The following is a 25,896-nucleotide window of genomic DNA, read 5'->3' as shown; positions in this document are numbered from 1 at the left end:
CAAAATGGTTTCCTGTACATCAGGAAACCATTTTTTTTTCTCATGTTTTCGACTCTGCGCATAGGATTCACAGCCTGCTCACAAGGCCCAGTAGTCCTCCTACAATCCATACACCTCTACATGTCACCACTTCGGCACTAACACCCACCGTCCATACTGAATACATGCAAGGGCTGTCTCATGCAGGTCTGGTGTATTGGTATTAGTGGGGGTATTTTTACGACATGTCGGAGGGTCTTCTGGTAAAGCAGTAGAGTCTGTTTTTAATTAAATTCAAATCCTTAAACTGCTCCCTGCCCTAGCGGGGATTTGAACCTGGGTCCAGTGGGACTGCAAGCTACCTCTGTACCAACTAAGCCACTAAGCTCGGTGGTAACCACATAACCAAATTTTGGCGCCTGGTGGTTTAGTGGGTAATTATTGTGCTCCAATCAGATTGAGCTGGTGAAGGTTTATATCCAAGGGATGGTTGGGGTTTATTGCTCATGTAATGCCACATAGGGATGAGTGAGGCTGGTCACTCTCATATTAAATGTCAGGACCAACTGCCTAGCCCTGGGCTTCTACACTCCTCATGGGGCAACGTAGGATTGGAAGATGGATGGAGATAGATAGACAGATATATATATATATATATATATATATATATATATATATATATATATATATATATATATACTGTATATATATATATATATATATATACATATATATATATATATATATATATATATATATATATATACTGTATATATATATATATATATATATATATATATATCTATAGCCCGACGCCCAAATCCCGCAAAGGGTGGCCGCAGACTAAACGCCTCCAAGTCGCTTTATCATCCACCATTTGACTACCCTCCCTCCAACTCACCAACCCCTCCCTCATATACCTCTCAACTCCATCCCTCCACCTCATCCTCGGTCTACCTCTCCCTCTCCCTCCCTCCACCTCACCTACATACACCCTTAGTCAGTCTTTCATTCATATATATATATATATATATATATATATTCATATAGACATGATGTTTTGATCTGCGTTGGAGACTTTAATGCGGTAATGGGCTGTTCAAATGAGGGATTTGAGGCATGTATGGGTAAGATGGGAGTTGGTAGTTGGATGAGTGAAAACGGAGTGAGGTTTGGAAGCTTCTGTCTAGCAAATGACTTAGTCATCGGGGGCACACTCTTTCAGCATTGCAATATACACAAGACAACTTGGGTGTCGCCGTGTGGAAATTATAAAAATCAGATTGATCACATCGCTATCAGTAGGAGGCATAGAAGTTCTCTGCTAGATGTTCATGTTAAACGGGGAGCGGATATTGGTAGTGACCATCAACTCAGCATTGCAAAAATAAGGTTTAAACTTAAAAATCAGAAGAAGGAAAAATCTGGTGTTGGTAGATACGATATTGTTAAGCTTAGAAGAGAAGGAGAAGAAAAGGAGGAATTCAGATTAGAATGCAGAAATAGGTTTTTGGTGTTGGAAACGTTGGAAGAGGGGGAGAGAAGTGTAGATGAGATGTGGGAGGATGTGAACAAAGTTTTGCATGAGACTGCTGAATGTACGATTGGAAGGAGACACAGATTCAGGAGAAAGAAATGGATATCAGAGGAAACGTGGGATATGATAAAAAAGAGAGGTGAGGCTAAATTGAGGAGTGAGATGCAATGCGTTGATGAACGAGAGATTGAATTAGCAAGAGCTGCGTACTGGAGTTTGAATTCAGAAGTAAGAAGGTTAACTAGGAGAGATAAAAGAAGATGTGTGGATGAAAAGGTTGCAGAGACTGAAATCCTAATAAACAAAAATGATGGACAGAGTCAAAGAATAGCATATGAATCGATTAGAGAACTGAGTGGTAATGCAGGTAAACGCAAGGAAATACCAATTAGAGACAGGGAAGGAAATTTATTGACCAAAGATGGAGATATTAAAAATAGATGGAAAGAGCATTTTGAGACAGTTCTTAATAGACCAATACCACCAGAAGAAGATATACCGTCTGCTCAGGAAGATTTAAATATAGAAACAGGAGAGTTGAGGCTTGCAGAAGTGGAGAAAGCAGTAAAACAGTTAAAGAATAATAAGGCACCAGGGGAGGATGGTTTATTTCCGGAAATGTTTAAAGTGGAGGGGGATAGATTAATAATGATCTTGACCAAGCTATTCAATAAGATATGGGTGACGGGGTTACTACCATCAGTTTGGAAGAATGGTGTAATTGTTAAAGTTCCGAAGAAAGGAGACCAGAGTGAATGTGGTAATTGGAGGGGAACCTCTTTGTCACCGATAGCTTTGAAAGTTTTCAGTAGAGTGTTGTTAAATAGGTTGGAGCCGGTGGTTGAGGGTATTCTGAGGGATGAACAGGCTGGTTTTAGAAAGGGACGTGGTTGCAATGATCAGATCTTTATAGTTAGGCATTTGATGCAGCAAGTTAATGAAATGAGAGTACCGTTAAGTCTTTGTTTTGTTGATTTTGAAAAGGCTTTTGATAGTGTTTCGAGAGAGTCTATGGGGAAGATCATGAGACATTATGGAATACCAGAGGAGTTTGTGAGGGTCATTATGAACATGCATGAGGACACATTTTGTAAAGTGATGGTTGATGGTTGTCTGAGTGATTCGTTTGAAGTCATGTCCGGAGTAATTCAAGGTGGTGTTCTATCGCCTTTACTATTTATATTGGTCATTGATTACATTATGAAACGTGTTGGAACAGAAACCGGTGCAGGGATACTTTGGGGAGAGAACAGGAAACTTTTGGATTTAGATTATGCAGATGATATAGTTTTGATTTGTGATGGGCCAGAAGAGATGCAGAGAGTGTTGGACTGTTTGGTGAGTGAAGGTCGCAAGGTGGGTTTGGTTATTAATTGTGGAAAAACTGAAATAATCAATATGAATATGGAAAATGCGCAGGAATGTGTAATTGGAGGTATGGTTGTAAAGCAAGTTGATAGGTTTAAATATTTAGGTACTTATTTAGCCAAGGATGGTTCTTTGAACTTTGAATTCGAGGAAAGGTTAAAGAAGGCTAATCAGGCAATGGGAATGCTTAAAAATATTTGGAATAATAACAATTTCTCTGTACATACAAAAATCAAACTTTATAAGGTAATGGTTAGGAGTATCTTAATTTATGGACACGAGTCTTGGTACAGCACAGTGACTATGGAAAATAAATTCTTGGTGTTTGAAAATAAAGCACTTAGAAGAATATTAGGAGTTAAGTGGTGGGAAAGGATACCAAATAGTAGAATTAGAGAAATAACGGGAGTGCAGCCGATCGATGAATATGTTAGATTCTCATGATGGAAGTGGCTAGGACATGTATATAGGAGACAGGGAATAGTACGAGGTACACCAGGGTGGGTGGCACCTGGTAGGAGAGGTAGAGGAAGGCCAAAAGAGACGTGGGTGAGGACAATGAGACGGGAAGCTGGAGATGAGTGTTGGGGAGATCTTGAGGAGTTAGCACAAGATAGGATGTGGTGGTGTGAGTTCATCGAGGCCCTATGCATCCCCGAGGGTGCCACAGGAAATGATTGATTGATTGATTGATTCATATATATATATATATATATACACAGTAAATCCTTTTTTTTGCAGCTTGGATGTTCCACCAAAACCTTGTGAACCGTGAAACGTCGAATTGTGAAGTTAAGAATCAATGGGAAAAACAGGAGTGTTCTGGGGAGACATGTACCTACCCTATCAGAAAGTACTATAACACCAAACAGGCCCTACCCAAAATTAAAGGAAGAGTGTTTACTAGTGCTAAAACAGCATAACACAATAAACATGTGCCTGAAAAGACATTAAAACTGTTATAAAGAGCTGCAACACCAAAAATCCTTACCAGAAATAAAGTGAAGAATGGCTTGAAAAGCAAGTGAAGGTGTGTTGAGAGTGGATGGGCTGTTCCTGATGTCACTGACCAAGGAAAAGCTGCCACTTTTCACCAGATTATTTAATTTTCGAAATCAAAGTAAGTCAACTAAACCCCAGTCATTTTATATGTCCTCTTTGTCACTAAAAGGAAGGGAGAAATTATAACAACATTATTTTACTCACTGCTACAAGGAAGAGAGGCTATAATAGAGTCAAACAGAATCAAAAACTGGTGGGCTGAGTCTACCATCTCTGTATTGGGATGGTTATTATTCTTTCCTTCCTTAAATATCGATAAGCTTTATTTTACATCAATTTCAGGTATTTGTCCATGAAAACAAAAATAAAAAAAGTGTTATGAGAAACATGTAATGATTCTTTATTAAGAAACAGTAGCACTACACGGCTGAAGATCGTACGTTACAATCACGAACAATAACAAACGTGTGTCTACTGCCCAGCTGGACCTGTGTACTCACGACACGGCTGAAGATCGTACATTATGATTATAAACAATAACAAACTCATGTGTCTACTGCCCTGCTGGACCTGCTGTATAAAGATCAAGGAAAACTGTTGCATAGAAAAACAGACAGTGCCTAGACTGAGCATCGATATGCATCGTCTGCTGCGTGTCAGCTGCCAGCTGGGAGTACCGAATTGTGGGGAAATTCGCGAATTGTGAGACAACACGGAAACTTTTTTCTTGTGCGAAAAAAGAGGCGTTGAAGTAAAATGCGTCCAATGCATAATAATGCCTGGAATGTGGTCATAGAGTGTGATCTCAGGGACACAGAAATGAACAGGGAGGCTGTCAATGATCAAGCAGTGTAAGGAGTCGCCATTAAGTGACCAAAGCCAATGCATGGGTGCACGTTGGAATTTTCATAAACGATACAATACAGTATGACACCCCCAAACCTGAATTCCCATCTTAAAATATTATCAGTAAAGTAGACAGGACTTACAGCCATGTAGGCAGCACATCCAGCACTCCGAGTTTTGGCTTTGGAGTCTACTAGTCTCCCTGAGATACCAAAGTCACATAGCTTGATGTTGCCCCGCTCGTCCAGCAGGATGTTGGAAGGCTTTACATCTCGGTGGATTACGCCATGAGACTCCTTCAGGTAGTTCAGAGCTTTCAGCGTCTGTTAGGAAAGTATCAGTGGGTGCATTAATCTACCAGTACCTCATAACACAGGTCTAAAATCTTTATTAGTTCAACAGAGGATGATTCATTCAAAAATTTGAAACCAACTTAAAGTAATACAAACCACCACTGACTTACTGGTAAGTCAATTACAGCACTGTTTCATTCAACATAAGGGAATACTCACAGCCACAGATATTTTGCCAAGGATAGGTTCAGGTATAGGCTGCTTGTACTTTTTGGTAAGTTTATCGAGGCAGGTGGCCATGAGCTCCATACAGATCCAAACGTCTGAATCGGTGATGAAGCAGCCGAGGCACTGCACTATGTAGGGGCAATCATGGGACTTGAGCACCACTTCAAGATCAAAAAATACACGTTTTGTCTCTTCCATGTTCCCTGACCGTCGCATTTGCTAGAGTTAAAAAGCAGAGTGATTTGTTACAGAATGGAATATGTACTCTGACTGGTCAATATACTGAATACATATATACAAACTTACCTAACCTTAAAATAATTATACTACAAAAGTGACTGATACTCTAACAGACTATAGCAATACTCAGTACCTGCACTACCTCACTACTGTAATTGTACTGTGCTTTTACACTGTCTGATATTATCCAGGTGCAATTACTGTACACTTAATATCTCAACAAGCTGTAGTCCTGGCTTTCTTGCTCAACATCTACTGACCTTGACTGCAATGACCTTTTTAGATGACTTGTGACGCATTTTGACCACATTGCCGGAGGTGCCATTACCAAGTTCGGAAATGTACTCCATATCTTCAATTGTACTTTTATAATTCTGCAAATCCAAAATTCTTATTAGTATGTAATATGGGGAAAAAAACATGCAACTTACAGTAGCATACAGACAAATTTTTTATACACCAAGTGCAGTGCAGTACAGTACTGTATATGAAGTTATCCCACCATAAAGCCTGTAGTGCTACCATTGTAAGAAAAAAAGTTAACAGCTCTATCAATTTAATTCTTATATCTTGCTCTTTCAAGCCGAACCGCAAAAAATATATTGAAAACAAAATAAAAACAAATACAGTAAGTATAAAATTGGTTGAAAACAGAAGAGTTTCCAACTTGGGAACTTTGAATACATCATCCTACATTTCAATTTTTGGCAAGAACAACCAGTCAGGGATGGTCTTCTCTTACCCATTACAATATATACCATACTCTATTCGAGCATGGAACACAGGCCACAACACACTGCACTTCTTCCAAAGAAATGTAAAAAATGAGAGCTATATTCACTGCTTGCTTAATATAAATTCCATAGAGTGCAAAGGCCTAATACAGTATAGTCATATGCTGCCTAATGACCTATGGCACAACGTCCATTCACTTTAACATCCAGGGACCCACAGGAATATGATAACACGGGCGGGGCGCGAGGGAGGGGGGGATCCGAAAAATGGGATGTGGCGAGTGTACGTGGGTGCCAAGCAGTGTTGCTGCGTGATGGCCAGCCAGCATCCCAAAACAAAGCAATTACACTGCGAGCTGTACAATATGCATGTACAGTATTCGCTCCATCATCCACATGCTCCATATCCAAACATCAGACCTTGGCACTATTATATCCATATCCAGATTTATATGTCCATAGTCGAACATAAAATTTCTGACACTGCTGGATGGGCAGCCTACAAACTAAAAGAACTGGTTTAGCAGCCAGCTGGCCTCCCTGGTCAAGGCCAGGTAATAGCCCCTAACCCACAAGCTGAGCAAATGTGGCCGTCTGGCTCCTCACCAAACAGTCAAAGTCTCCCAGCCACCATCGCTTCTCCCCCCCTCCCTTGTCTCTCCTCCAAGCTCAGCGCTGCCAGGCATGTCTCCCTCCCCGTCCCCCTGTCCTCCCCTACCCCTGCTTAGTGCTCTGCCTGCCTGGCCTCCCACCACTTCCCTTCCTGCATCACCATGAGTGATTTTTTTCAGTCTGGGGGAATTTAATCAAATACTGTTGGGGGGAGACGGTGGCTTAATCGGTTGAGAAGTGGCCTGCAGTCCTAATGGACCCAGGTTCGAATCCCTGCTGGAGCAGGGAACAGTTTAAGGATATGAATTTCATAAAAGCAGGCTTCATTGCCCTACCAAATAGCCCAACGACATGTCGTAAAAGTACCCCCACTAATACCAATACACCAGTCTTGTATGAAGTGGCCCTAGCATGTATTCAATATGAACAGTGGGTGTTAGCGCCAAAGTGGGGGTGTATGGTACGTAGGTGGACTACTGGGCCTTGGGAGCAGGCTGTGAAGCCTATGCCCAGAGTCAAACACATAATAAAATAAAATAAATAAAATAAAATAATAATAAAAAACACCATGAGAAAGCACATGAAAATCTACGTCAAGACATACGCTTAGCTCTTGCACGGCGCGGGCAAAATTTTGCGCTAGGATATTGGGAAGTTATTTGAAGGAATTTTTACTCTTGAACATGTTTATTCTCATAGCATTTCTGTACTTTACCCCATCAGTTTTGTGTGTTTTTATCAGCATATAGTATAAACACCAGCGACAATGATGGTATATACTGTAATTCAATGTAACCAATTTCCGGAAGTAAATTTGGCTATGGAAATGTTTTTCTTTGTGAGCGCGGAGGCAGCCATAGCTGGGTTCTCAGCTCTGCTGGTGTCCCAGAAATTTACTGAAAGCTTATAGTTCCCACAAGGGTTAAAACTGTTTCTGCAACCGTCGTCTTCACTGATTAATTTGTGGATTTTTGTTGTCAATGCGTTGTCTTCTCAGTGACTAGCAATATACTGGATATTCCCATGCGCATTTTGATGTTTACACAGTTGAAAGACCAAAGAACACTCACAATTAGGAGAGGTACTGTACATTTAGGTAGGGTATTTGTGGATTTTTATTGTTTATGCATTGTTTCTTAGTGTCTAGCATTATACTGGATATTCTCATGTGTGTTTTGATGTTTACATGGCTGAAAGATCAAAGAACACTGCCACAATCAGGAGGGGTACTGTACAGTGCTCAACAAAAGTATCGAGCCCCTATGTCAGGGCGTGCAATACTTTTGGCGAAAAAAGAATCACTTTTTTTTGGACTAAAAACTGAGCCAGATGTTTGGGCCGCTAACATGACGTCACAGCAGCCTGAGGCCTTACTGCACGCTGGTTGGCTGCTGCCTCAGTTGCCTACGGGCTGCGTGAGAGGATTTTGCTATGGCCCCTACCCGTGAACTTTCAAGTGAAATCATATCACAGATCATTGCTCTAAAGGAGGCAGGCCACCCCACAAAGGAAATTAGTGATTTGGTTGGTGTGGCTCGATCGACAGTGCGGAGGTGGTGTGCCCGTTTTCGAGTGGAAAATAGTGGTAACGTTCCTACAGAGAAACCGCGGTCTGGTAGGCCCAGGAAAACTTCCCCGAGGTCTGTTAATGTGTTAAAACGTGAAGTGGAGTCTAACCCTCGTGTGAGTGCAAGGAAAATTAAGGAGAGCAACCCGGAAGTGTTTGGTGAAGTCTCAGTGTGCACGGTGTCTCGAAGAGTGTATGAACTTGGTTACACAAGCCACAGGCCTGTGAGAAACCCTCTTCTTACACGTTACCAGCGCCTTCGTAGGCTTGCCTTTGCTAACAAGTACCTTAACTGGGGTGAGGACCAATGGTTGTCAGTGTTGTGGTCTGATGAGGCAACGTTTACTGTTACCTGTAATCGAGGAGTGCGCGTGTACCGGTGCAGAGGTAGTGACCCACTTGACCCCCATTACGTGGAGAGCGCAGTTAAACACCCTGATTCACTTATGGTATGGGGTTATTTCTATGGGAAGGGTTTGGGGAAGCTTGTTGTGCTTCCCAAGAACTGCAGGGTGAATCAGGACGTTTACCTGGAGCTTCTTTGTGATCATTTACCCGAGTCCTTTGAGCTCACAGGTGCACGAGTGTTTCAGCAGGACGGTGCACCTGCTCATAAAGCCAAATCGGTCACCAACTGGCTTCGTGACTGCGAGGTCTCCTTCATGAAAGACTGGCCAGGCAATAGCCCAGACCTCAACCCGATAGAAAACCTCTGGTACCTCGTAAAGAAGAATCTCCAAGGGAAGGACGTGAGCTCTCTGCCAAGCAGCCATTCATGAGTCCTGGGCAAGAATACCACCCCAGCACCTGAGGAACCTCACCCTTTCACTTCCACAACGTCTCAGGTCCGTGAAGAAGCGCAAAGGATACCCTACCAAGCATTAAAGGTAAATATAATGCATTATTTACATGTTTTTTCAATGCTGAAAGGTTTGTTTTGTAGAAGGGACGCAGGGCGCTTAATACTTTTGTCGAGCACTATACATATGGGTAATAATAATAATAATAATAATAATAATAATAATAACAATAATAATAATAATAATAATAATAATAATAATCTATCTAACTACTGCCAGGCGCCATAATCCCATAAGGGGTGGCCATTTGACTTTGAGTTATTTGTTTTACAGGGAGGGGCACTAACCCTCCACCAACCCACATGCTGACATGTAGGGAGCACGTATGGTTTGGTTATATTGTTACCATCCAGCATTGTAAATGGTTTCTTGGCTTACAGGAAACCATTTGGCTTGTTACTCGATGTAAAGCAACCTGCAAAGGAACGAAAAGCAATAAGAAGTGATAGGAAAGATGGTAGAAATAGGGAGAGAGGAGGGCAGGCACAGAAAAAGAATGATAAAGGCTAAGGAAGAAGTAAGCAGCACTACAAGTGAGTGGATGATGGTCGCCGCCACCTACCACTAATAATAATAATCAGGTTTTTTGTTTCTCAATAGTGCCAGTTCTTCCACTTGAAATTCACTAGCACTCGACACACACATAGATTACTTTAACAATTACAGTAAAACCTCGACACAATGGGCTTCAATAGACCGGAATTCACTTTTATCAGAAATGAAGAGCTACTGGACTATGATCTTATATATCGGAAAAAGTCTGATAAAGCCAGAGGCAGTCCGGACTGCCTGACCACTTCAGCTATGTTCACCACACTAAGGTAAATAAAAGACATGTTTATCAGTGTACAGCACAGTAATATCATGTATATTATACAATTTGATTATTGTGGTGAATGTTTAATACAGTACAGTACTGCAATGGTAGTGAAAACAGTTTAAAAACCGTTGGCGCGATCCGGACTACTGTCTGATATATTGGAAAAAGTTCAAGTTTGCAGAGGGAAGTTCGGATATCGTTTTTATCAGAATTTTGCTTTTTCGGAATGGCTTGGGCCCCATTTACTGTACTCTGTTATAGTAAGGTTTCACTATACAAGAATTGTGACATCTGTCACATAAAATAAAAACTACATTAGTAATAAACAGCTACCTGATTTTTGGGAGAAAGCAAACACTGTTCTCCTACTCAAGAGAGGGAAGAGACTGAATCCACTTAACTACTGACCAGTATCCCTGACTATAGTCGCTGCGCACAACTCTGAGGTTGTCATTATCGTACTCTGGCAACCTACCATTCAAAAGTGCATCCGATTTCGTATTATACACGAAATCATGTTATTATGCACAAATATACACAAATATTATTATACACAAAACATTTTCCACATGAATCACATGCGTCTCATATTATACACAAAATCAAACGCACTTTTGAATGCTAGGTTGCCAGGGCACGATAATAATAACCTCAGAGTAGAGTGCCGCGACTACAGTATTGCGAGATACTACAAAAGCTGACATGAAAAGTTTGGGTAAACCATCTAGAAGAAAACAATATGATAACAGAAAGGCAGTTTGGTTTTAGAAAGGGAAGATCATGCTACAAATCTATTTGGCTACTATGATAGAGTTGCAGAAACATTTAAGAAAAGAGAAGGAGGGATGGACAGTATCTATTTAGATTTCAAGAAAGCATATGACAGAGTACCACACCAAAGACTTTTATGGAAAATGTACCATCAAGGTGGAATCCAAGGTAACCTGTACTGTTGGAGGCAAGATTTTCTCAAGAGAGAGAGAGAGAGAGAGAGAGAGAGAGAGAGAAATGAAAACAATACTAAGGGGAATTTACTCATCATGGAGAGAAGTGACTAGTGGAGTTCCACAAAGATCAGTGCTGACACCAATTATGTTTTCAGTATATATAAATGACACTGACAGCAGAACTGGAAATGAATGCTATTGAAATATGTTTGATGATGCAATTAATACAGATTCTTGCAGAGAGCTACAAGAAGGATTAAATAAACTTCATGAATGGAGCAATATATGGCAAATGGAATTTAATGCGGACAAGTGTCATGTAATTAAGTTTGGTAAATGTGAAAAAAGTCCATACTGGGCTTACAAGTGAGGTAGTTCAAGCCTAAACATACCAGAAAAGGAAAAGAACCTAAGAGTGATTAACAAAAACAGACTATCTCCGGCTGACCACATCAATGAGAAGGTACGTAACATGTATACACTGCTTGGTAATATGAGAATTGCATTAGAATATAAAAATGAAGACATTCTGAGAAAGATAATAGTATCATTCATCAGACCAACTCTGGAGTATGCATCAGTAATCTGGAGTCCTCATCTCAAAAAACACAAAGATAAGACTGAAAACGTACAAAGGGCCACTACAAGATGGGTTCCAGGCTTAAGGGATCTGAGCTAGGAAGGAAGACTAGAAAAACTGATTCTACCAACACTACAGGAGAGAAGGAAAAGAGGTGACATGATTATGCAATATAAATGCATCACAGGGAAAGAGAAAATAAACATAAATAAGTATATAAACTATGGGGAAGTATCAGGAAGACGACACTGCAGAAAAATACATAAAAAGAGAGGTGATAAAGATGTAAGGAAATTCAGTTTCCCAAATAGGGCAACTGATCAGTGGAATGCTCTATCAAATGAAATAGTGTGTGCCAAGACAATTCATAAATTTAAGAATATGTATGTTAAAAATGGTTTAATACACAGGACAGTACAAGCTTGACTCATTCCTGTAAAGATACAATTAGGTATGAACAATCAGGTAAGAACACACACACACACACACACACACACACACACACACACATCGACAAAGAAACTGTCTATAAATTTGACATTTACTGTTACTCAATCACACATAATGTAATGTTGTCTTCAAGCTGCAAGGCTTGGTGGATGAGTTTGGGAGAGTGTGTAAGAAACGGAATCTAAAGGTGAATGTAGGGAAGAGTAAAGTGATGGTCTTTGAGAGAGGTGAAGTCAGTGAATGTACAGCGAGGTTGGATGGTGAGGAATTGGAAAATGTGAGTACGTTTAAGTACAGTAACCCCTCCAATATCCGGATCAATAGAGCCATAGGCAGGTCCGGATAGTGGTCCTGTCCGGATATTGGGCCCCAGCTTATGGACTTGTACTTATGGACCCTAACTCTGAAAAACACCTATACAACTCCCTCTGGACATGCATTGCACCTATTTAAGACCCAAATCACACCAATAAGGGACATAAAAGACTGAAATAAATGCAAAAGAACCATAAAATGAGGTTTTAGAGATGAGTTTATACAATATTAAACATTCTGGGTACTTACAAGTCCCTTGCTCTTGGACTGGTTTGAACCGCCAGTTTGTAGTCCACAGTTAATCCTCTGCACTCTAAATTCTAATTTCTTAACACTGCACAACACTGTAAATTCCCGTGTGTTCTAGTGGCAAGGTATTGCAGTTTATTCACTGTTTATTCACAAAAAAACAAGCACCTGTGGCTTGCACTGTTATGAGTATCTGCTCTCCATCGGAGTTAAGCTGTGACTGTTGATGTTGGTGGGGCAACAGAGTTGCCAGATCGCAACAGCCACATTACCAATCTCCTCAACTTTCATTGTCAAATATAACTTTTCATTACCAAATTCGTAAAGCTAGCATATATTCTTCACTAATTATATATACAAGTGGAAATACATGTAATCACTCTCCTTATAACTAACACCATGTTGATTATTTTCACATTATGTAGGGTAGCAGATTAATCAGAGAGAGCAAACAATCCACCATCTCCATCCTGTGTATCTTCATACATGTGAAAAATCCATTTGGTAATGCATTATTCTAATTCATTACCAAACGAATTTTTCATTACCAAATTGGCCCACAATTGGTAATGAAAAATACCAAATGGCAACCTGACAGGGGAGGGGGAAGGGGGAGGAAGGAAGGGGTGAAGGGACCATGGTGTAACAGCTGTTTGGCGCCAGGCGGGAATTTCAAATTATGGGAGGGAAAAAAAATCAGATTTTTTTCGAATTTTTTGCGGTTTTTGGCCCATTTTGGGAATATTGGATCCCAGGAGGATTATGTCCGGTTAGTGGGGATGTTCGGATATTGGGCGTTCGGATATTAGAGGGATTACTGTACTTGGGTAGTGTGATGAGTAAGGATGGAGGTTTGGAGGGTGAAGTGCTTGAAAGGGTACAGCAGGGAAGAAAGGTTGCTGGTTCTTTGAAAGCAGTGATAAGAAACAGGGAAGTGAGCATGGACGTGAAAAAGTTACTACATGACAGTATTGTGATACCAACTCTAACGTACGGAAGTGAAACTTGGACGTTGTTGGAAGGACACAAGTCAAGAGTGAGAGCAGTGGAAATGAGTTATTTAAGAGGAGCCTGTGGAGTCACATGGAGAGACAGGCTGACGAATGAGGATATAAAGGAGCGTTGTGGTGTTGATGTGGATGTGATAGGAAGCGTTATGAGGAACATACTGAGGTGGTTTGGCCATGTGGAGAGGATGGAGGGTGAAAGACTGACGAAGAGAGTGTATGTGAGTGAGGTGGAGGGGGAAAGAGGGAGGGGGAGGCCAAGGATGAGATGGAGGGATGGGGTGGAGAGGTATATGAGAGAGAGGGGTGTGAGTTGGGAGCAGGGGAGTGAAATGGCGGGGGACAGGGCGACTTGGAGGCGATTTGTTTGTGGCCACCCCAAACGGGACTGAGGCGTCTGGCAATAGATAGATAGATAGTCTTCAAGCTGTTCAGAATGGTTGTTATGGCTGACTTGATCGGAATCATATTTCCAGCAATGTATTACAAAGCAGATGCTATCAGACTTTGGTATGTAAATATTATTCAAGCAAAGTAAGAATAGGCAACTAACTCTGTGACACCTGTGGCATGGTGAACTCCAGTTTCAATCACCTGACTGCTTCAAGAAACTCGTCCACACTGAGTCGAAGGTACTGTACTGTATTTAATTGTGCTGCCCTCTGTCAGGAAAAAAAAAACTTGCTCACCCTGGTCAGAAATTTACTGCCATGTGTGTACTTAGTGTAAGCAAGGGGGAGGAGATAGTTTAGTGGCTAGGGAAGTGCTCTGATGTTCAAAACAATGTTAGTTAAATCTCATCCATGGGTAGGGAAGAAGTTATTTAAATTTTGTTAAAATAAACTTTCCTGATCTTCAACAAGACATACCAAAAAACATCCTTGCCAATCCCATCACATCAGTCCTAAGATAGACATCAGGTCCCTTGCAAGTATTAAATTTTGATGTCAGCTATTTGTGTAAGAATGAAGATATAAAGAAGTGACATGTAAGAGGACTCCTGGACCTTGGAGAAATGGGGGGGATCACCTAGAAATTAATGTACAGAACAGGTATCATATATATATACTGGTAGCTATGAATATAGTATCTCTAGCACAGTGCTTTTACACTTTAACTTACCTTGCTCTCTATAATTAGGTTGCCATTTTTCCTTGTGATTTCTTTAACATTGGCATCCAACTCTGGGAGATCAGATTGTTGAGGCCGGGGTTCAAACAATAAGGGGAGATCTATCTTAGGCCGCTCCCTCTGTCGCCCAGAGATAGTGTTAGGCCGGCTTGGTAATCTTGTTTCACCACCTATCGGTACTGAAAGAGAATACTGTACAATGATGCATTCATGCAGGCTAGATCTCTATTAACACTCAGGTGCAATCTGAAACATTTGCCTATGTTAACTGTAAGTCCAATTTTGCATCTGCTACATTTTAAGGGATGCTTAATGAAAAAATATCTTTAAAATATTCAGGAAAAATTCTCAATTTTCCATGACATGCATCATGGTCAGTTTGACTGTACAAAAAAATTAGTTATACTGAGTTCTTTGGAGGGAGAAAAGCTGCTATAATCACTAGGGGGCCGAGTGAAATTAAATGTAATTAGTTCAGTCCTTCTGGTCTGGTTTGAATAAACTCACTTCCCACATGAATTTTCACATGAATCAAAATGAAACCGGACAAAAAGAAAACACCATTTCGACACTACTTATGTATCTGTGCGATGGGGGTACTTTTTTCAAGACAGCCAAAGCAGGGGCTTTGGGAAAATCTTGGAATTAGTTCTCCCACATTAGCCAAATAACAAATGATTCTTATGGAATAATTAGCATGATTGTTTTCAAGGATACAGTGATTGCTAAATGAGAGACTACTTAATTTTAAAATATTAAAAAAATGTTAGCTTCCTCTTCACACTGCACTGTTTCTATCTGATCTATGGACATGAATTTCGTATAGATCAAAAGAACAAGAAAAATCATGAGGAATGCAATACAACAAACATAAACCAAGTACATCTAATATTCACTGAATTACACACCCGCACAAAAATTATTTGGCACTCTTACAGCACGTATCATTCTGAAACATGGAACATGGATGAAGCATTGTGATAGGTGAGGCATCCTGTAAGAATTAGAGCAAATAATATAGCTGGTAATTATTAGAACTTAAAACTGCAAAAAGATTCATTTATATACTGGGAGGTATATGTTTTTAGGCACCACATTTATAGACTCATATGTGTCTGCAGAAGTTGCTCATTTTCACAACCATCGTACCCAAAGGTGCCAAATAATTTCTGTGAGGGTGTACAACTTGGGGGGGGGGGGGAAGAGGCAAACATCAAGTCCCTTCAAGTGTTGCAAAGTTAAGCTGGCTTTTCAAGTTGTATCCCACCCAATATAGCATTTCCTGAAGGTATTCATATGTAACTATCCAATTACGTAAACACTCATCTGCTTCCTCCCTATCTCTTGAAGGGATGATGATGGAGTGCAGGATAAGGGCAGCTTAGCTTGCAGTCCATCAGGCTCACATTTCAGATGAGCCCGGGGTTGCAATGACCTGTACGATTACTTATTACTTCTACTATGGTATTACTATGGCTAGAAAGGAAAAGTAATGAGGAAGAGTATGACAAACTCAAAACTAGAACTGCCAATAATTCTGGATGTGTATTTGGGGAAGGGCTGGGTAAAGTCACATAAGGGTAACCTTCCATAGCCACTTAACCCAACAGAACCCAAATGTTAAAACTTTCTCATTAATGGACAAATTACTACATTAACTACAGTATTAAAACTGTACTTGATGCAACCCCATCAGACAGCGGATGAGTCTGGTAATGGGTCAAACACCGGAAAATCCACTGTCTTAAATCCCATGAGGGCAAATAGTCCTATCTATAAAAAAAATAAAAATAAAAATAACAGTTGGGAATTTTCAATAGTTAACAAAAGAAGGAGCACCAATGTTTAGACCAAGATCTTTGCAATTGATGGCTGGTAGGCGTAAGGCAATACTCATCCAGCAAAATTTCACACACACCATCTTAGGCAGTATGGTAACGGGTTAAATGTCATTACGGCCAAGCACGACAATGCAAGTATGAGGACTGAAAGTCATATATAAAAAAAGGACAATATGGAGTTATGTGGTGAAAGATGCAAAAATGAGGCAGTTATGAAATGTGGTGTTCATATGAATGTGCTAGGAATTGTTATGAGTACCCTAAGATGGTTTGGCAATGTAAGGGAATGGAGAGTAAATAATTAATTAGGTCAGTATGGACGAGGTAGAGGGAGAAAGGATGACAGGGAGACTGAGGATGAAATGAAAGGATAAAGTACAAGTTAAGGTAGTGGACACAGGGAGTGTCCCCAATGCAAGTGGGGAGAATGATGATAAAGATAAAAAGCAATAATTACAGTACCAAGCAGGGCAGTGGATACTGGAATGTCTCCAAAGAAAGAAAGATGTGGAAACTGTCTGTATTTCTGTTTGTTGATGATACTGTTCTGTTAAGTAAAAATCAGAGAAAGTTAAAAAGCTTGATGAATGAGTCTGTAGGTAATATGAAAGTGAATGCAACAAAAAGTACAAAGGTCTGGCATTTGAAAAGAATGAAGTCAAGGAATGGACAGTAAAGCTGAATGGTTGGGAAAATGTAGAAAACTTGAGAACAGTACTTGCAATATCTGGTTAGTGTGATAAGCATGGCTGTAAGTATAAAGGATGAAGAGCAAGAGAGTTTATACAGTAATAGAGAAGGATGGATGCAGGGATATTGAGGGCAGTGACAAGGAAGAGGAAGATGAACATGAAAGCACTGGTGTCAATGCCTGACAGTACTACAATCCTCATACTAACAGATACAAATGAAGCTTGCACCTTACTGGAAGGAAATGAGTAACCAGAACCTGCAATGAGCACAAGATGATACATGGACAGACAGACAGAAAAATACGGAAGCTCAAGAGCACAGTGGGGTTAATGTGTTTGTGCTGTAAAGTGCTAGGAGGAGTACCCAGAGAGAGAGAGAGAGAGAGAGAGAGAGAGAGAGAATGATGAGGTGAATGTATATACATGACGACTGCCTGATGGCAGCGGACAGGGTTATGTGGAGGTAGCTCATCTGTTCACGGCCATAACCTCCAGGCTTAAGGCATCTGGCTATACACATATACTTTTCTTTTTATCCATCTTTGGATGCAGAGTGGTCTGATGGGTCAAGGGGTGGTTGTGATTTACTGCTCACGTAATGTCACTCAACCTAACCTCAATGTGATGACTGAGTAGCTTATCCCCAGGCCCCTAATCTCCTGATGGAACAAAAGATCATGAATTTTGATGCACTTACAAATTTTTCCTAGTGCTTCCAATATTAGTTTTCAATCTTCCTGTGTGTACCCCAGTGCACATGTGTGTATATGAGCATGTATTTACCTAGCTATAATGTGCAGGATTTGAGTTAAGCTCGTGTTGTCCTGTCTCCATTCCTCAAATTATCAAATCTACTTTAAAACACATGGATGTTCTCTGTTTTCACCAATTCCTCTTCCAAACTGTTCCAACTGCAGGGTTGGAAAAAATCACATTTTTTTTTTAAATAAAAATTATTTTATCTAAATTGGACTTTTCTTTATTTAAATCAGATTTTTTTAAAATCTGTTATTTTTTTCCCAACCCTGCTTGTGCCTTTGGGAATTCTGTCAAAGAGTACCATATTGGGTCTTTTTTCCTCCAGGCATGATTATACTATATATCACTGTTTAAATAAACACTTAAAAAACAGAAAATAATAATGTGAATGGGAAGTGGGAGTAAGGCAGTGCTCCACAGGCTAGCACTTCTTGGTATGGGGGAGGTTACTTACACTGTCAGATACTGAAGAAAGTTGCCAACTTGTCTTGTATATTTTGTCAAATTAGGCTCATAATCATTAGACTGAATCATGTTACTATGCATTCAAAGAAGAGTTTAGTTCATATCTTAACACTGAGTATAATCACTATCTATCTATCTATCTACTGCCAGACGCCATAATCCCGTAAGGTGTGGCCATTTGACTTTGAGTTATTTGTTTTAAGGGAAGGGGAACTAACCCTCCACCAATCCACTTGCTGACATGTAGGGAGCATGTATGGTTTGGTTATATGGTTACCACCCAGTGCTGTAAATGGTTTCTTGGCTGACAGGAAACCATTAGCTTGTCACTCAATGTAAAGCCACCTGTAAAGGAAAGAAAAGCAATAAGAAGTGACAGGAAAGATGGGAAAAATAAGAAGAAAGGAGAGCAAGCACAGAAAAACAATGATACAGGCTAAGGAAGAAGTAGATGCACTACATCAAGTGTAATCACATTTATTGTTATTATTGGAGAGTCTTCTTTCCTCTGTTTTTTTAATATGTGCCTTGTAGCAAAATGCAATCCCTGGTGCCTGACTTGATCAAGATCAGTAAAGGAAGAGTACAGGCCAAGCAGACTAGATGCATCTGTACAATACATATCCATTACATTCTCTGTCCTCTTCATTTTTACTGTATTTATAAATTTAAAAAATCATTTTTGATTTAAATCATGATTTTTTCAGTCTGATTTAAATCAATTTAAATCACATTATTTAAATCATAACAACCCTGTCCAACCGTCTACAGTATACTTCTATTTGGGAAACTAAAGTTTTTCATGTCATTTAAGCATATATTCTTTTTCAATTTATATTCATATCCTCTTGTCCTTCCATCATCATCCACGAACAGATCTTGTCCATCCACCTTTTCCAGTTGCTAACTCCTTTAAACATCGTAATCAAATCTCCTCTCTCTATCTTCTCTCACTAGGCGTTAGTAACTTCAGCTTCTTCAGTCTCTCTTCCAATGGCAATTCTCTCAAACTCGGTTACATCCTAGTTGCCATCCTCTGTACTTTCTCCAATTTTCTTACATGCTTCTTCAAAAGCAGTGATCATAACACTGCTGCATATTCTAATTTTGGTCTTATCATGGACACAGTTACCCCTATCAACAATTCCTCATCCAGATAGCTGAAAGCCACTTTACTAACCATCAATCTAAATGCCCCTCCAAAGATCTTATTTACATGCTTCTCTGGTGACAGATTATCCTGCATGGTCACTCTTAGATTTTCACTTCTACATTGCTAATCCTCTCTTTTCCTGTTTTATACTAATAACTAGGTCTTTTGCCATTTATTTCCATGTGTAGAACATGGAACTTTTTAGCATTAAACTCCATTTTCCAAGTCTGGCTCCAATTGTACAGCCTATATCCTAACCATTTTGCAACTCCTCACAACTGTCACCACTCTGGATTCACTTCACAATTTTCTGCATCATCTGCAAACACATACATATAACTCCTTTAACCCCTCTGTGGCCGACCATGGGGACTTGTCAGGACCCACAAGCCGAGCAGGGGGCTGATTTTTCAAGTTTCGAAAATCGATTTTTTTTTTCTTGCCAAAGTGAAGAGCAATGTCTGATACACTGGGCAATGCAATTTTGAGCTTCCCAGACCCATCCTGTACTGCGCAATGAAGCGCGGAGTGTGCGCAAATTTATGCAGATGATGTCAGTCACACATACATATTGCTGCAACTTTTTTTTTTTTAACAAAAAAACAATGTCAATGGTGCTGAAATGGTTTGAAATGACAAGGTATGTGCATTACGAACAAAGTCAATACATAATATGGAAGGTGTCATAAAAAAAATTATTATGACTTTTTAACATTTTTTGATGTTTATTGTGTTTATGCAAGTATTATTTCTGTTGTCTGCATGGTTTACTCTGTGTCCAAAGAGAGGTGAGAGATGGCATTTCTAGACTTTAACCAGATAAGTGTCCTCATTTGTGCGTACAAGCTGAACCAGTGTCTAAAATTCAATATGACTCGTGATTAGCACCTCGTACGAGGGAATTAGTGTGAGGGTAAGGGATGGTTTAACATCCATATATTCACCACCAGAACACCTTTATGTTGCTGAAATGCTTGTGCAAAACAAGAAATATGTAAAATGAACAAATTCAGTAAATAATAGGTGTATTAATAAAAATATATATACACATGAATGTTTTCCCTCTTTTGTAGGCTTATAATGTTCATTCCCGTATGGAGTTGTTCTCTTTTTACTATGGGAGGTATGGAAAGAGAGAAGAAAGATGTTATTTTTAGTCTGTTTCAACATAATGGGTGCTGCTGTGTGTGTATAGGCTGAACTGTCTCAGCCAAGATTCGATACCACCTGAGGTGAGCATCTCAAACAAGGGAATTAGTGTGAAGGGAAGGGAAGGTTTTACACCCATATATTCACACAGAGAACACCTCATATGTTGCTGAAATGCTTATGCAAAACAAGTAATATGTAAAATGAACAAATTCAGTACAGTAATACCCTAATATACAATACCCCTGCTTAGCAATGGGGGTACAAATACAGACATACTCTAGTTTAACGATCTAATTGGTTAGGTAAAACCCCATTGTTACGCAGGGTATCATATATCAGGGTACTTTTAACGTGTATTTCAATGTGGACCGTTTACCAGCCTTGGGTTTACCCCCAAACCAAGTCCAAAACCCACCTAGATGAACCCCAAAACAGGTTTAAAGGCAATCTAGATGGCCTAACAGCTGTAAAGGAAGCTAACCTAAGCCTAACACCTGTAAATAACTCACTAAAACCAACAAACCAAAACTGAATATCATCAAATATAAGTCTGGAAAAAATCAAGCTTAGCAAACTGTACCCCAAAATGACAATGTTCACCCCACCTATGGCTAAAACACATTAATCAAAGTCTAAAAACAGTTTATAAATCAACCTAAACACACAATTTTAGTCTAAAATATCATCACAATTGGTAAGAAAAAATCAAAACCCATCATTAAACTGGGCTTTGGCCATGATTAGGCGGGGTATGGTGAAATTTCTAACCCCATCGTTAAGCCGGGGTATCGTATATCGAGGTACTGTATTACTGTATCATCGTAACCCGTTAGATGATGGCCATGCCCTAGCTTAGATGGGCCTTCCGAAATCACGTCCACAGCTGATAGGCCAAAATTTTGAATCACACCCGTTCCTGCAGCCAGCTGAGCCTGCCTGCCTCCCTGGATGTGCAGAAACGCTCGTGCAGTCCCCACACCCATCGCTCACCCATATCATTCTTCTCGCACTGGCAATCTCAGAGTGAGGAATCCTCTTACACTCACCCACCAAGCATCGTGTTGCATCACCAACGTAACGTAAGCCACTATCGTAATGCACCATAACTGAGTTCGAGCAGTGTTGTGAGTACAGTTTGTTCGTTCGTTTTTGAAGGCCCCAGCATGCTTGCAAGTAGTCAGCCTTGGTCACCTAATGGCAGCTCTCCATGCTGCACGATCTATTGCAGCCTCCCTGTTCGGTCCCTTAACCCTGAGGTCACACTTAATGACCTTGCCCCACGTCTTTCTCGGTCTACCCCTTGCAACCCCACCCCCAATAAATAACACTTCTCTCCTTCTGCACCCAATTATCATCCCCCATCCTCCCCACTTGCCCAAACCATCTCAATCTACCTCTCCTCATCACAACACCAATACACTCCAACCCCATCCTACCTCTCAACTCTTCCATCGTAAACCCAGCCCCCCCAGGCCTTGCACGCAGGGACGTACTGCACATCCACACAATCATTGTCATTTCCGTATGTTTAAGACTGCAAATATCCTCTTCCTTTACTGCCCAGGTCTCGCTGCCATACAGCATCACACTCCTAACACACAATGCATACAAAGACCCCTTAGCACATAGGGATAGTCCTCTTAATGTCAGGACAGGCAGGGAGAGTCCTCTTAATGTCAGGACAGGCAGGGAGAGTCCTCTTAATGTCAGGACAGGCATCAGCTCCCTGAACTTCTTCCAACCACTTCTCACCCTAGCCACAGAGCTAGCTCCAGTCGCACCTCCAGCACATAACATGTATCCCAAATAACAAAACTCTCCACACACTCAAGAGATTCACCAGCAAGTTCAATCCTTTCACGCCTGACAATCTCCACCTGCTCTCCCGGACATGTCGCACACATAAAATCAGCATTATCTCACAGTCTACCTCTGATACCACTACATCTCCTGTGCACCCATTTATCAAAAACACTACACAAGATGGAATTACTTCCCACACCCTCATGGTAAACTGCACATGGCCACTCTCCCTCATCTTTGACAGTACCGCCAACAACCCTAGATACAGGTATCATCATTTTTGTTTTATCTGCATTTACCCTTGAGTCCTTGTGGCCCATACCATCTCTCCGCTTCCTAAATCTTTCCTCCATCTCCCTTTCATTCTCTGCAATCAACACCAAATCATCAGCATACAACACCTCCCATGGGAGTCCTTTTCTGAAGTCACTTGAGAAGGCTTCAAGTACCATGATAAACAACGAGACTCAAAACTGACCCCTGATGCACACCAACATTCACAGAAAACTCATCACTCAAATCTCCATTCACTTTTACCTGGGTGCAAGCACCCACATACATGGCCATAACCACCCTAACCAGCCACTCCTCCAAGCCAAGCTTTCTCATTGCCCACTTCACCACCTCTCCAGAGACTCTGTCAAAGGCCTTTTCCAAATCAACAAAAACAAAATACAGTTCCCTTTTCTTTCATATATGTTTTTCCTGAAGCTGTTGAACAATGAATATGGAATCAGTGGTCCCCCTTCCTGGCATAAACCCAAACTGCATCTCATCAATATTCACTCTTTCTCTAATCATACCTTCTAGTGGAGAGTGATTTTGTGTGTTTTTTGGCCTAAATAAGTGTGATCATGTCTAGTAGGGGTGCTGCACATGGTAGGGTTTAATGGTGGTGCTAGTGGAGGCCCTAGACGGGATGGTAAGCGGCCTGCTAGTGTTGGTGCTGATGATGTTCCCACAAAGCGAGTGCATAAAACTGTCTCTCTAGAAGTCAAGCTAGATATTCTTAACTCATCGCATCCGGATGACACATATACAGTATGTGACACCCCGGGGATGTCCAGGTGACACGTATACTAGATCTAGTGTTACAAGGCATTGTTATACTTTCTAGGACTCTCTGCATTACCTTCATTATCTGGCCCAAAAGTTTTATGCATCACTTCCCTTGTACAGATTTACAATCACACTCTTCAGCCAGTCATCTGGGACAACACACTCATATATACAGTAATTGTAATTTTCATATCAGTAACTAACCCCACTCCTATATCTCCTGAGGACTTCAGGACTTCAGCAGTCAACCCAGACATATCTGCCGCCTTCCCCAACTGCATCCTGTCTATTGCCTAGCTCAGAGTAGCTCCCCAACTGCATCCTGTCTACTGCCCAGCTCAGTGTCATCAATCAAAGGCCAAGGGCAAAACACTGGATATGCTGTCACATCTTCCCTGTTCCTGTCAAACTCCTCACTCAGCAAAAGGTTATAATGCTCTCTCCAGGCATCTTTAGCATCCTCACTGTCCACCACTACCTTTCCCTAAACATTCTTCATACACTGCTCACCTATGATATCCCTGTTTTCCCTCTTCATCTGATTTGCCACCTTAAATGTCATATTCTTCCTTTCCACACTATTTAGGTTATCCAGTAAAAGTCTCTGCACTCAGATTTTGCACTGTATACATCTTTTCTAGCTCTACACTTGGCAGCCAAGTACAGCCTCTTTGTTACCACCCCTTTTCCGTTCCCAGAGAAGCCTTCTTTTCTTTTTAACTACAGCTTCTACACTCTCATCCCACCACCATGTTCCTTTATGTCTTGAGGGGGTCCCTTGTCCATCCACACACCTAATTAGTAACTCTCAGGAGATTGTTCTCGAGAGCTCTGTACTGGTTAAAACTTTTGTCAACAGCTCCCTGATCAGCTACCACTCTCCTCATCTAGCTATACATAGAAGGCACCCCTTACTGCTTCGTTTTTCAACTTTCATATTTTCCTCCTGGGCACTTTGGTCCTCTTCTGTACCACCATCACCCTGACAAAGTTACCACCAACAGCAAAATTTGCTGCCAAGCTCTCCAGAACACACATCTTTGTTTTGGTGTAATTTCAATTTCTCCACCACTATGTTAGGTTTTGATAATTTCAGTTCATTAAGTTAGGAGGAGTTAGGTTAGGTTACGAGAAGCTAGATTAAGTTAGAATACATTAGGTTATGACAGATTACTGTAGGTTTAGTAATAGGACTCACACTGGGATTTGGCCTAATAGGTATTCAGGGGTTCTCCAGGTTGGGTTAAGTTGCACTCCTAGGTGGATATATTAAAAGGGGGTCTGAGGGGCAAGCCACCAATCAGGATTAGCTAGGTTAGGTTAGGCTGGACCGTTAGGATTCCTAGTGATCTGAAAGATGCACCAATGTATTTTGTTGGCAAGATGCTTGATAATCAACACGTCTGGTAGGAAAAAATGCTGCCATGAGCAAACTGTCAGCTTCCTGAATAGGCCTACCCCCAAAGTGGTACAGCATATTTTATTTTTCCTCTAAAATTTTATAGTCTCAAAAACCAGACAGCTATCTGTGTTGCATAATGAAAAGCACAACACTGCAGGAAGACAGTTGCAGCAGCCATGCCCATTTGGTTTTTACTAAACAGCCTTGGTTTACAATCCTCCATGGAGCTGGAGACAGATGGATGCCTTAAAATGATACTTTTGGCACAAAATTACCTTCATCATTGCTGAATTATCCAAATCTAACGTAACCTAATCCAACCAAACTTATCCTAACTTAACCTCTCATATAACTGTATAATTCTTGTTTGCTGAAGGATCTTCATACTTGAAAATACACTGCAGTACACATTTACAAAGTCACTGAATCAATATATATATATATATATATATATATATATATATATATATATATATATATATATATATATATATATATATATATATATATATATCTATACAGTACTCGTCAGAAGTATTCAGCGTTGTCCGCCGGGCGCGCAATACTTATGGCCCAAAAAGAATCACCCATTTTTGTGGGTAAGAATTGAGCCACAAGTTTGAGCTCCGAGCATGACGTCACGGTAGCCTGAGCCCTTCCGACACGCTGGTTGGTTCCCGCCTCAGTCGCCCACGGGCTGCCTGAGAGAGAGGAACTCCGCCGAGTGTCCGTCTCAAATTGCGCCATTTTTTACCGAGTGTCCTGCAGTGTTTTGGCCTTTAAAACTTTGTTATGGCACCTACCC

At 40.7% G+C, this 25,896-nt stretch overlaps 1 protein-coding gene across 1 annotated transcript in view; it reads right to left on the bottom strand.

Moving 5' to 3' along the window:
* LOC145399833 (uncharacterized) overlaps positions 1-25,896 on the bottom strand; it is a 170,258-nt gene that overhangs the window by 130,521 nt on the left and 13,841 nt on the right. The window contains exons 2-5 of the mRNA XM_080272400.1: positions 14,757-14,944; positions 5,754-5,867; positions 5,245-5,472; positions 4,876-5,055 (exon numbers count right to left, since the gene is read on the bottom strand). Coding sequence (XP_080128526.1) covers positions 4,876-5,055; positions 5,245-5,472; positions 5,754-5,867; positions 14,757-14,944 — 710 coding nt within the window. The remainder of the gene's footprint in view (positions 1-4,875; positions 5,056-5,244; positions 5,473-5,753; positions 5,868-14,756; positions 14,945-25,896) is intronic.

Source organism: Coenobita brevimanus, chromosome 50 (assembly GCF_032717465.1).
Source record: "Coenobita brevimanus isolate Jiangsu-jjx chromosome 50, ASM3271746v2, whole genome shotgun sequence".
In the NCBI taxonomy this organism is placed as follows: domain Eukaryota; kingdom Metazoa; phylum Arthropoda; class Malacostraca; order Decapoda; family Coenobitidae; genus Coenobita; species Coenobita brevimanus.
Note: the sequence above shows the minus strand (reverse complement) of the source record. Positions and strands in the feature narration are given on the sequence as shown.